The sequence below is a fragment of the Asterias rubens genome, chromosome 17, assembly GCF_902459465.1.
Source record: "Asterias rubens chromosome 17, eAstRub1.3, whole genome shotgun sequence".
Lineage (NCBI taxonomy): Eukaryota > Metazoa > Echinodermata > Asteroidea > Forcipulatida > Asteriidae > Asterias > Asterias rubens.
Genome location: NC_047078.1, coordinates 8,696,429 through 8,711,165, shown reverse-complemented (window position 1 = coordinate 8,711,165; position 14,737 = coordinate 8,696,429). Strand labels below are relative to the sequence as shown.

The window sequence follows — 14,737 nt, the reverse complement described above, 5'->3', positions numbered from 1 at the left end:
TGGTTGGCATACAAGTTCGCTCAGAGTCTGTGAACTTGACCATTATTCCTGAACTTGGTAGGCTAGAGAAATAATCTTGGTACCTGTGTGTGGCTTGAAAATTACCGCATCCGATGATCAACTTGCGGAGACCCTGCGACAACTCCGTGGTGCTCCAAAAAAACGTTTAAGCAAGCCTACTCCGAATGGTTGGCACGAAGAGTGTTTTCCGGACGTCAATATTAGCCATTCTGGAGAGAAATTCAAAGTACAAAGGTTATTTTGAATCCCAAGAACTTTTTGATCCACACATACTATACACCAGAGGAAAGCCCTATTCAAGGGCTACACGTTTATAATTGTTTCGTGTGAGTGGCATAAATTTGCGCAACAAGGGCGGCGAAAAAACTACCCCTCACTCTAAGGGAGAAAAAGGCTAAAAAAGTAAGTTTCTCTTCAAATAATGACACTACACGGAGGCCCATTTCATATCCAAGACATTAATGGATTCGCACATACGATACACCAACGGAAAGCGCTAAACACGGGCTGTAGTTTCGTATTTTTGTTTTGTGTCTGTGGCTTGGATCAAAGCGCCGAAGCCGACAAAGGAGGGAGCCATTTTCGGCAATATTGGGCAAGTTTGAAAACGCCAGGAGACGGGGTGCCAAAAAAGGTTGGCATACAAGTTCGCTCAGAGTCTGTGAACTTGACCATTATTCCTGAACTTGGTAGGCTAGAGAAATAATCTGGGTACCTGTGTGTGGCTTGAATAAAACCGCATCCGATGATAAACTTGCGGAGACCCTGCATCAACTCCGTGGTGCTCAAAAAACGTTTAAGCAAGCCTACTCCGAATGGTTGGCACGAAGAGTGTTTTCCGGACGTCAATATTAGCCATTCTGGAGAGAAATTCAAAGTTCAAAGGTTATTTTGAATCCCAAGAACTTTTTTGATCCACACATACTATACACCAAAGGAAAGCCCTATTCAAGGGCTACACGTTTATAATTGTTTCGTGTCTATGGCATAAATCTGCGCAACAAGGGCGGCGAAAAAGCTACCCCTCACCCTAAGGGAGAAAAAGGCTAAAAAAGTAAGTTTCTCTTCAAATAATGACACTACACGGAGGCCCATATCATATCCAAGACATTAATGGATTCGCACATACGATACACCAACGGAAAGCGCTAATCACGGGCTATAGTTTCGTGTTTTTGTTTTGTGTCTGTGGCTTGAATCTAAGCGATGCAAGCCGACAAAGGAGGGAGCCATTTTCGGCAATATTGGGCAAGTTTGAAAACGCCATGAAACGGGGTGCCGAAAATGGTTGGCATACAAGTTCGCTCAGAGTCTGTGAACTTGACCATTATTCCTGAACTTGGTAGGCTAGAGAAATAATCTGGGTACCTGTGTGTGGCTTGAAAAATACCGCATCCGATGATCAACTTGCGGAGACCATGCGACAACTCCGTGGTGCTCCAAAAAACATTTAAGCAAGCCTACTCCGAATGGTTGGCACGAAGAGTGTTTTCCGGACGTCAATATTAGCCATTCTGGAGCGAAATTCAAAGTACAAAGGTTATTTTGAACCCCAAGAAATGTTTTGATCCACACATACTATACACCAGAGGAAAGCCTTATTCAAGGGCTACGCGTTTATTTTTGTTTCGTGTCTGTGGCATAAATTTGCGCAACAAGGGCGGCGAAAAAGCTACCCCTCACCCTTAGGGAGAAAAAGGCTAAAAAAGTAAGTTTCTCTTCAAATAATGACACTACACGGAGGCCCATATCATATCCAAGACATTATTGGATTATTGCACATACTATACACCAACGGAAAGCGCTAATCATGGGCTACAGTTTCGTGTTTTTGTTTTGTGTCTGTGGCTTGGATCTAAGCGATGCAAGCCGACAAAGGAGGGAGCCATTTTCGGCAATATTGGGCAAGTTTGAACACTGCAAATTGCGTTATATATTTTTTAAGGTGAAAAAATACGGTACACAGCACTGTGACCTTTGTCAACACCGCGGTACCCAGTTCGGCGCTTGCAATAAACAATGTGGTATTGAAAGGGTTAAGGTTGTTGACGGTGTGTTTAAGGTTGTTGACGGTGTTTGACGGTGTTTGAGGGTGTTTGACGGCGTTTGAGGGTGTTTGACGGTGTTTGACGGTGTTTGACGGTGGTTGAGGGTGTTGACGTTGTTTGACGGTGTGTTGACGGTGTTTGAGGGTGTTGACGGTGTTTGACGGCGTGTTTAAGGTTGTTGACGGTGTTTGACAGTGTGTTAACGGTTGTTGACGGTGTGTTGATGGTGTTTGAGGTTGTTGACAGTGTGTTGACGGTGTTTGAGGGTGTTGACGTTGTTTGACGGTGTTTGACGGTGTGGTTAAGGTTGTTGACGGTGTTTGAGGGTGTGACGGTGTTTGACGGTGTTTGACGGTGTGTTTAAGGTTGTTGACGGTGTGTTGACGGTGTTTGACGGTGTTTGACGGTGTGTTTAAGGTTGTTGACGGTGCTGACGGTGTGTTTAAGGGTGTTGACGGTGTTTGACTGTGTTTTTACGGTGTTGACGGTGTTTGAGGGTGTTGACCATATTTTTTCACACTAAAAAATATATAACGCAATTTGCAGTGTGTACTGTTTTCAATCTTGAATTTCTGTGGGAAGACATTATTTTTTGGAAAAAATTTTGTGCATGCAATTTGTAGCATATGAAATAACCTTTCCTACGATGTCAAATTTGTATATTATTATCTTAATTTTGTTTGCAAGATTTCTGGCTAAAACGAATTACTTCTATTTTTATTCAGGATTTCTGTCTCAAGAAAAACGACAAGATTTTCAACCTAATTTTCCTCAAGAAAAGTTTGTAAAAACTACTCAGAAAATATAATCGTTTTTATTATAAGCTTCTATTTCCATTTGTACCAAAATCGGAACGTATTTTGCTGAAAAATCTGTTTTGAAAGTGTTCAGCTACCACGGTCACTTCGACCATAGAGTAAGCTCTATGCTTCGACCAGCACGAGTCGGTCGGGGCCCGCCCGCCATGCACGCCCAAACCCACGGCGTTGAACGGGTGACGTGCTCGGTCCAGTTAGCTACCGTTGTTATATTATAGTCCGGTTTTGTCATCATCTGTCTGGCGACGAAATACCACGATTGGCTGCCAAATGTTCACTAGATTCTCTCTCAGAACTTCCCAAGTCTTTTTATAGAGTCACTATAGGCAAACATATCAGCCAAAACCTTCGTGCAATGAGGAGACATGATGGTGATTTTTGTCCCCCAAAAACGGAAGCGTGAAATCTTCAAACGTACTTTTCTCGGAAAATCATAATGGCGACCCCCTATACAATACATACCATTGCAATGCTTGGTAAACAAGCAACCCGTCTATATAAAACCTAACAACAGAGGGCGCCAAACAAAATAAATACAATCTCTCAAAGGCAAGGCTTTTTTCTGTCGAGTTATGCTCGACATTGGTACGGAGCGACTACACAACGCACGTCGAGTTTTCTCGACAATGGTAAGGAAGCGCTTGCACTGCGCGGTCGAGTAAACTCGACAATGGTATTGAAAGGGTTAAACACACCGTCAAACACCGTCTCAATTTTAAAATAAAAAAATATCTAATTTTTTTACAGAGGAAAAAATAAATATAAAAATATTACACGAAGGTACAGGCGGTGGCCAGAAAAAAATTTGGTCAAAGATATAATATTTAACACTTAATTAAACATGACAATATTTAAGTTAAACATGACAACTGTTGACAAACAACACAGAGAAAACTTCCATTGAATTGAGCCAAAAATTCAACAATGCATCAATGGCTTACGACCAACATCGGTTTTTTTGACGGTCCTTTTTTTGGGGGGGGACTGTGGGTTGATGGTTGTTTTTTTTATTAACTGTAGGTTGGCTGTCGTTTGTCGGACGTTGTTAAACAAAAATTATGTGGGTTGCTGGTAGTTTTTTATTTTTTGTATTTTAAAAACTTTTTGGCGCAACAAGTTTTATTTTGGGGTGTGAACCATTTATATTTCAATTTCTAAAATATTGTGTAGATATAATATTTATGTGTAACTGTAAGAATTTATTCACTATCGTTTTACCTAGGTAGTTTTTTTTACAATTGTTTTTCATTTATTTGTGAAGTTCTATGCTTTTTTTGGTATTTATTCTCAATTTTAAGAAACTTATTTACTGAGTAAAAAAAATAAAAAAAAATATTTACAAGAGGAACAAGCAGTGTCAGAACAAAAATTTGATTAAAAATAATAATATTTAACAATTATTTAATCATGACAATATTTTAGTTAAACATGACAACTGTTGACATCATCTTGTAACAACACAGAGAAAACTTCCATTGAATTGAGCCAAAAATTACAACAATGCATCACTGGCTACGACCTACATGCAACACAAGGAAAATTGAACAATCTCGAAAGATCAAGCAGTTGTGGTAACTTCACCAAGAAAGACATAACAAATTGACAACATCAACAAGCTCCTCGTTAAATATTCTCATAAGGAAAATCTGTACGATTGTTTATTGGGAGGAAAGTGGTTAGATCTTCGCTTACCGTCACGTTGCCTTTAATACTCTGTCTTTACCTTTTGTCGAAACCATTGACCACACAATCCATAGACCAAAGTCTCTTCAAAATAGTGTCAATTTACCGAATTTTCAGTTGGTTTACAAATAGGCTAGAGTTCTGCAAACCAATGATTTCACTGTCAAAATCCAATCCATCGACAACATTCAGATGAACTCCTTTTCCTTGGACGAATACTGATGGCTCTCCCGGGGCTGGCAAGCGTAGTTCCATGTGCGGTGCTCTCCCCGGGGCTGGCAAGTTCCCCCGGTGAAGAACTCCAAAGAAAAACGTCAAGTTGTCCAACTTTGCCGCCCTATTGTCCGAGAACAAGTTTAATATTGTTGTTTTAGATCTCATTGTCTGTTTTAAGGTCGACATTATTGAGAAAGGCTCATGGTAAATCCGTGGAACTCGCAAGCCATTCGGAGGCTCGACAGCGAAGTTGCATCCATTGACAGTCAATTATCGTCCGTGAAATCCCGTGCACAACTTCGTGGAGCCCTCCAAACCGGTTGCAAATTCAACACATATTTTAGACAAACAGTACTCCAATAAAAGCCTTCTAATAGTGTCAAAAGGTTCCTTTCCAGGTGGTAGGGTTGTAAAATGTCAATTTTTGTCCAGTTTGGGTTCCTCAAATCCCGTGTAAAAGCCGAAGAAAGAGCCAAGTTGACGTCCGTGGTCCTCACTGCTACACTATAACCGTATGGCATTTCAGTACACACGCTCGCCCCACTGCAACACTATAACTGTAGCATTATCATGAGCATACACGCGCCCCAAAAAGAAATTTGCATAACAAGGCAGTTAGTTGCATTTAGCCGAAGCCCCACCCACTTTCCCTGCTTGGCTTGAAAAGATACCTGTGGTTGGAATTCTGTTCTGCGGTCATTACAAACATTTAAACAACTTTTGCAGGCTATGCCAAAAGGGGAAAGTTTGAAGCCTGGTATCGATTGTTGACACCACGCCGACAATCCCATTAAACTGGTCAGCATTTATGTTTTACTAAGCCAACGAACAAGGTCTGACACCACCCCCTACCATACCCTCTCAGTAGTCTACTTTCACACCCCCACCCAATTGTATACTAATAAGTAGACCAAACACTACCCCTTACAACTAGCTGCCAACATTTCCAACGAACCTACACCTATTGACCCTCACACCCATCCCCTGCCCCCATCAATCCCACCAACGCCCCTTAGCTCTTGGGGGTGGGTGATGGGGGCGGGGGCGGGATGAAGTTCTGGCCAAAATGTTTTAACCCTTAGAACGGTGGAAACCTATTTTCAAGGTCTGACATATCCCTCTTTCCTAAGCCCCACACCAGAAACTCCCTGCCACAACTTGCTTCCCCCAACACCCTAAACATAACACCCGACCCCTACCCTCAGACTTTAAAACCCGCTGCTAACACCAACTAACCTATCCCATTCCCTACTGATCCTCACACCCATCCCCAACCCCCACACCGATCCCACAGACAACCCTCCTTAATCCCCGTGTGTCTGTGGCTTTATATCCAAAGATTTTTAGAAGTTTGAGTCGATTCCCGAAAATTGAGTAAACTACAGTCACAAGAGCAACTTTGCACCCAATTTCAATAAACCTATGGAAACGACCCTCAAATTAGTTATTACTTGACACTGTGTCACATTCATTTATAATGTGTTTTATTTCATGCACAAAAAAGGAATATTAAAACTTAATATTATAAGATAGATGCATATTTATATCAAAGTGATTCAAAATACTATCAAGGTGATTAGAATGCTATGTTTTTTTAAATAGTTTTGTTTACTGACTTTATGTTTGACTTAAAAGTTTTGTAAACAAAGTTCCAATAACGCCAAATAAAATAAATTTTTGACATAAGTTATGTACACTCTAGGTAAGGTCTTGTTTTGGGGGTGTTTTCTAATTTCTTTTCAAAATGTTATAAGGTACAATGTTTTGTTTCAGAGAGAATTTCGATCATTGTTTTACTTTCAATTGGTTCCATTACTGTTTTACACCCCTAAAAAAATTAACAAAAAAAATGGTTCGATTCCCATTTTAGGTGTTTGTGTGTTTTTACCACATGAATAGAAAGCCCAGAGTATACAGCGCTTTATGGTGTGACAGGTAGATTATGGAATCATGTATTTGATGATGCTTAGAAATTGGCACACAGTCATTTCATGTCAAGAAAAAGATACTTGGCTTTAGGCCATCACATATGTGTTCTTGAAGAACTACAGGCAGCCATTTTGAAAACTGTGCTTATTATTCTACCTGTACTTTTTCAAAAGACAAATCTGTGATAGCAATAGAAAAACTCTCCTGATGACATACCCTGACTGTGTACCTAATTCAGAGATGCCAACATTGAACTTTAAAAAAGAGTAGCATCTCCCAAAAGTTAAGGGCGAGCGTGGCTTGGGCTCCCTAAACCGATCTTTCTATTACTCTCTACAATGCTAATTAGCTCATTTTCAGGCATTGTCGTGAAATAACAATTACCTCTGTATGCACCACCAGAACAGCTACAAATGTTTTTAATGGCCAGTGAAAAAAAATCTGGAAAAAAAATATCCCTCATCTTCTGACTCTGTTTCAAAAAAAACAAAAAAACAAAGGTTGGCCTTACTTGAAAAAAAAAGTGTCCGGATTTGGGGCAAAAAATACGTGTGGAATGAGGTTACTGTGACACGTTAGCTCACACACAACCTCATTCCCCACGCACGTGTGCACTATTCCCCATGGTGTAATAGAGATCAATGGGTACCTTGCAGCAATGCACTAGCGTAAAACACTCATCCGGTCAGCCAGCGGGGGGATCAGAGGGCACGCAACAATCATTACGTCGAGACACGTAAATTGTTCGAGTGAATTCGCCGCTATTATTCAACACTGCGTTCTAAAATTAAAAGTGTTGTTTCTTTTCTGTTACAATTATTTGGATATTTTTCTTAATTATTTCCACTTAATAGTTCATTCGTTGTTTGCATGTATTGTACGATTTAATAAAATTATATTGGCGGCTTGTTTGGCGTGTTTTATTGAGTATTATCGTAGCGTCGTAGTCACGGCTCGAAATCGTATGTGCTACGCCCAAATCGTGTATGTTGGTATCTCTGCAAATTCCATTCTTTTGTCACCAAAGACACAATTCCTCAAATCTGCCTCACTAGATTCGTATTTAACTCATTATCTTGATTGTTATTAATGGTTTATTTAATCTGAATAAAAAACAACCAAAAGGTTGACAAACATTCAAATTTAAAAGTTAACAATATTGCTCACATTCCACTAAATTGTTTTAAGAGATTGCACAGCAAACTACTTCCTCAAGTGGTAAAGATGCTATACCAATCCAGCTACCTCATCAGTTAAACTGCTATTAAGATGAGCAGATGTCTTACGAAAGTGACAAGATGGTCAACATGAAGTCTTATCAAGTATTAATTTGTAGCTCAAATTGCTAGTTACATTCACATTATAGGCATTGGACACCAAGAATTATTGGTGTTCCATCACTTTAGGAAACATAGTGAAAACAATGGTTTGGTACATGAAAACAAACCCTTAGAGTGTATGACCCTTGCTCTCACCAGTACACCGTCAACACCACCATACGCCATCAAACACACTGTCAAATACCGTCAAACACCGTCAACACACCGTCAACAACCTTAAACACACCGTCAAACACCGTCAACAACCTTAAACACACTGTCAAACACCGTCAAACACCGTCAAACACACCGTCAAACACCCTCAACAACCTAAAACACACCGTCAAATACCGTCCAACACCGTCAACACACCGTCAACAACCTTAAGCACACAGTCAAATACCGTCAACAACCTTAAACACACCGTCAACAACCTTAAACACACCGTCAAACACTGTCAACACCGTCAACACACCGTCAACAACCTTAAACACCGTCAACACACCGTCAACACCCTCAAACACCGTCAACAACCTTAAACACACCGTCAAACACCGTCAACACCCTCAAACACCGTCAACACACCGTCAACAACCTTAAACACACCGTCGAACACGGTCAAACAACGTCAACACCCTTAAACACACCGTCAAACACCGTCAACACCGTCAACACCCTTAAACACACCGTCAAACACCGTCAACACCCTCAAACACACCGTCAACACCCTCAAACACAGTCAAACACCGTCAACAACCTTAAACACACCGGCAAACACCGTCAACAACCTAAAACACACTGTCAAACACCGTCAAACACCGTCAAACACACCGTCAAACACCCTCAACAACCTAAAACACACCGTCAAATACCGTCCAACACCGTCAACACACCGTCAACAACCTTAAGCACACAGTCAAATACCGTCAACAACCTTAAACACACCGTCAACAACCTTAAACATACCGTCAAACACCGTCAACACACCGTCAACAACCTTAAACACCGTCAACACACCGTCAAAACCCTCAAACACCGTCAACAACCTTAAACACACCGTCAAACACCGTCAACACACTCAAACACCGTCAACACACCGTCAACAACCTTAAACACACCGTCGAACACGGTCAAACAACGTCAACACCCTTAAACACACCGTCAAACACCGTCAACACCGTCAACACCCTTAAACATACCGTCAAACACCGTCAACACCCTCAAACACCGTCAACACCCTTAAACACCGTCAACACCCTTAAACACACCGTCAAACACCGTCAACAACCTTAAACACACCGTCAAACACCGTCAACACCCTAAAACACCGTCAAACACCGTCAACAACCTTAAACACACCGTCAACACCCTTAAACACACCGTCAAACACCGTCAACACCCTTAAACACCGTCAACACCCTTAAACACACCGTCAAACACCGTCAACACCCTTAAACACACCGTCAAACACCGTCAACACCCTCAAACACCGTCAACACCCTTAAACACACCGTCAACACCGTTAAACACACCGTCAAACACCGTCAACACCCTTAAACACACCGTCAAACACCGTCAACACCCTCAAACACCGTCAACACACCGTCAACAACCTTAAACACACCGTCAACACCCTTAAACACACCGTCAAACACCGTCAACACCCTCAAACACCGTCAAACACCGTCAACAACCTTAACCTTAAACACACCGTCAAACACCGTCAACACCCATAAACACACCGTCAAACACCGTCAACACCCTCAAACACACCGTCAACACCCTTAAACACACCGTCAAACACCGTCAACACCCTCAAACACCGTCAACACACCGTCAACAACCTTAAACACACCGTCAACACCCTTAAACACACCGTCAAACACCGTCAACACCCTAAAACACCGTCAAACACCGTCAACAACCTTAAACACACCGTCAAACACCGTCAACACCCTCAAACACCGTCAACACACCGTCAACAACCTTAAACACACCGTCAACACCCTTAAACACACCGTCAAACACCGTCAACACCGTCAACAACCTTAAACACACCGTCAACACCCTAAAACACCGTCAAACACCGTCAACAACCTTAAACACACCGTCAAACACCGTCAACACCCTAAAACACCGTCAAACACCGTCAACAACCTTAAACACACCGTCAACAACCTTAAACACACCGTCAACACCCTCAAACACCGTCAAACACCGTCAACACCCTAAAACACCGTCAAACACCGTCAACAACCTTAAACACACCGTCAACACCCTCAAACACCGTCAACAACCTTAAACACACCGTCAAACACCGTCAACACCCTCAAACACCGTCAACAACCTTAAACACACCGGCAAACACCGTCAACACCCTTAAACACACCGTCAAACACCGTCAACACCGTCAACACCCTTAAACACACCGTCAAACACCGTCAACACCCTCAAACACACCGTCAACACCCTCAAACACAGTCAAACACCGTCAACAACCTTAAACACACCGGCAAACACCGTCAACAACCTAAAACACACTGTCAAACACCGTCAAACACCGTCAAACACACCGTCAAACACCCTCAACAACCTAAAACACACCGTCAAATACCGTCCAACACCGTCAACACACCGTCAACAACCTTAAGCACACAGTCAAATACCGTCAACAACCTTAAACACACCGTCAACAACCTTAAACATACCGTCAAACACCGTCAACACACCGTCAACAACCTTAAACACCGTCAACACACCGTCAAAACCCTCAAACACCGTCAACAACCTTAAACACACCGTCAAACACCGTCAACACACTCAAACACCGTCAACACACCGTCAACAACCTTAAACACACCGTCGAACACGGTCAAACAACGTCAACACCCTTAAACACACCGTCAAACACCGTCAACACCGTCAACACCCTTAAACATACCGTCAAACACCGTCAACACCCTCAAACACCGTCAACACCCTTAAACACCGTCAACACCCTTAAACACACCGTCAAACACCGTCAACAACCTTAAACACACCGTCAAACACCGTCAACACCCTAAAACACCGTCAAACACCGTCAACAACCTTAAACACACCGTCAACACCCTTAAACACACCGTCAAACACCGTCAACACCCTTAAACACCGTCAACACCCTTAAACACACCGTCAAACACCGTCAACACCCTTAAACACACCGTCAAACACCGTCAACACCCTCAAACACCGTCAACACCCTTAAACACACCGTCAACACCGTTAAACACACCGTCAAACACCGTCAACACCCTTAAACACACCGTCAAACACCGTCAACACCCTCAAACACCGTCAACACACCGTCAACAACCTTAAACACACCGTCAACACCCTTAAACACACCGTCAAACACCGTCAACACCCTAAAACACCGTCAAACACCGTCAACAACCTTAACCTTAAACACACCGTCAAACACCGTCAACACCCATAAACACACCGTCAAACACCGTCAACACCCTCAAACACACCGTCAACACCCTTAAACACACCGTCAAACACCGTCAACACCCTCAAACACCGTCAACACACCGTCAACAACCTTAAACACACCGTCAACACCCTTAAACACACCGTCAAACACCGTCAACACCCTAAAACACCGTCAAACACCGTCAACAACCTTAAACACACCGTCAAACACCGTCAACACCCTCAAACACCGTCAACACACCGTCAACAACCTTAAACACACCGTCAACACCCTTAAACACACCGTCAAACACCGTCAACACCGTCAACAACCTTAAACACACCGTCAACACCCTAAAACACCGTCAAACACCGTCAACAACCTTAAACACACCGTCAAACACCGTCAACACCCTAAAACACCGTCAAACACCGTCAACAACCTTAAACACACCGTCAACAACCTTAAACACACCGTCAACACCCTCAAACACCGTCAAACACCGTCAACACCCTAAAACACCGTCAAACACCGTCAACAACCTTAAACACACCGTCAACACCCTCAAACACCGTCAACAACCTTAAACACACCGTCAAACACCGTCAACACCCTCAAACACCGTCAACAACCTTAAACACACCGGCAAACACCGTCAACACCCTCAAACACCGTCAACAACCTTAAACACACCGGCAAACACCGTCAAACACCGTCAACACCCTCAAACACCGTCAACACACCGTCAACAACCTTAAACACACCGTCAACACCCTCAAACACCGTCAACACCCTTAAACACACCGTCAAACACCGTCAACAACCTTAAACACGCCGTCAACACCCTCAAACACCGTCAACAACCTTAAACACACCGTCAAACACCGTCAACACCCTCAAACACCATCAACAACCTTAAACACACCGGCAAACACCGTCAACACCCTCAAACACCGTCAACAACCTTAAACACACCGGCAAACACCGTCAAACACCGTCAACACCCTTAAACACACCGTCAAACACCGTCAACAACCTTAAACACACCGTCAAACACCGTCAACACCCTCAAACACCGTCAACAACCTTAAACACACCGGCAAACACCGTCAACACCCTCAAACACCGTCAACAACCTTAAACACACCGTCAAACACCGTCAACAATCTTAAACACCGTCAAACACCGTCAACACAGCGTCAAACACCGTCAACAATCTTAAACACACCGTCAAACACCGTCAACACCCTCAAACACCCTCAAACACCGTCAACAACCTTAAACACACCGTCAAACACCGTCAACACCATCAAACACCGTCAACAACCTTAAACACACCGTCAAACACCGTCAACACCGTCAACACCCTCAAACACCGTCAACACCCTTAAACACACCGTCAAACACCGTCAACACCCTAAAACACCGTCAAACACCGTCAACACACCGTCAAACACCGTCAACAATCTTAAACACCGTCAAACACCGTCAACACAGCGTCAAACACCGTCAACACCCTCAAACACACCGTCAACACACCGTCAACACCCTAAAACACCGTCAAACACCGTCAACACACCGTCAAACACCGTCAAACACCGTCAACACAGCGTCAAACACCGTCAACAATCTTAAACACACCGTCAAACACCGTCAACACCCTCAAACACCGTCAACACACCGTCAACAACCTTAAACACACCGTCAAACACCGTCAACACCCTTAAACACCGTCAACACCCTTAAACACACCGTCAAACACCGTCAACACCCTCAAACACCGTCAAACACCGTCAACACCCTCAAACACCGTCAACAACCTTAAACACACCGTCAAACACCGTCAACACCATCAAACACCGTCAACAACCTTAAACACACCGTCAAACACCGTCAACACCATCAAACACCGTCAACAACCTTAAACACACCGTCAAACACCGTCAAACACCGTCAACACCCTCAAACACCGTCAACACCCTTAAACACACCGTCAAACACCGTCAACACCCTCAAACACCGTCAACACACCGTCAACAACCTTAAACACACCGTCAACAACCTTAAACACACCGTCAAACACCGTCAACACCCTAAAACACCGTCAAACACCGTCAACAACCTTAAACACACCGTCAAACACCGTCAACACCCTCAAACACCGTCAACAACCTTAAACACACCGGCAAACACCGTCAAACACCGTCAACACCCTTAAACACACCGTCAAACACCGTCAACACCCTCAAACACCGTCAACACCCTAAAACACCGTCAAACACCGTCAACACACCGTCAAACACCGTCAACAATCTTAAACACCGTCAAACACCGTCAACACAGCGTCAAACACCGTCAACACCCTCAAACACACCGTCAACACACCGTCAACACCCTAAAACACCGTCAAACACCGTCAACACACCGTCATACACCGTCAACAATCTTAAACACCGTCAAACACCGTCAACACAGCGTCAAACACCGTCAACACCCTCAAACACCGTCAACACACCGTCAACAACCTCAAACACCGTCAACACACCGTCAACAACCTTAAACACACCGTCAAACACCGTCAACACCCTTAAACACCGTCAACACCCTTAAACACACCGTCAAACACCGTCAACACCCTCAAACACCGTCAAACACCGTCAACACCCTCAAACACCGTCAACAACCTTAAACACACCGTCAAACACCGTCAACACCATCAAACACCGTCAACAACCTTAAACACACCGGCAAACACCGTCAAACACCGTCAACACCCTTAAACACACCGTCAACACCCTTAAACACACCGTCAAACACCGTCAACACCCTTAAACACCGTCAACACACCGTCAACACCCTTAAACACACCGTCAAACACCGTCAACACCCTCAAACACACCGTCAACACACCGTCAACACCCTAAAACACCGTCAAACACCGTCAACACACCGTCAAACACCGTCAACAATCTTAAACACCGTCAAACACCGTCAACACAGCGTCAAACACCGTCAACAATCTTAAACACACCGTCAAACACCGTCAACACCCTCAAACACCGTCAACACACCGTCAACAACCTTAAACACACCGTCAACACCCTTAAACACCGTCAACACCCTTAAACACACCGTCAAACACCGTCAACACCCTCAAACACCGTCAAACACCGTCAACACCCTCAAACACCGTCAACAACCTTAAACACACCGTCAAACACCGTCAACACCATCAAACACCGTCAA

General features: G+C 43.6%; 1 protein-coding gene across 1 annotated transcript in view; it reads right to left on the bottom strand.

The window, feature by feature from the left end:
- Nucleotides 1-5,798: 5,798 nt before the first annotated feature.
- The window catches only part of LOC117301765, a 14,827-nt gene continuing 5,888 nt past the window's right edge, over nt 5,799-14,737 (bottom strand). Inside the window, exon 7 of the mRNA XM_033785785.1 lies at nt 5,799-5,863. Within this exon, the coding sequence (XP_033641676.1) occupies nt 5,799-5,863 (65 nt within the window). The remainder of the gene's footprint in view (nt 5,864-14,737) is intronic.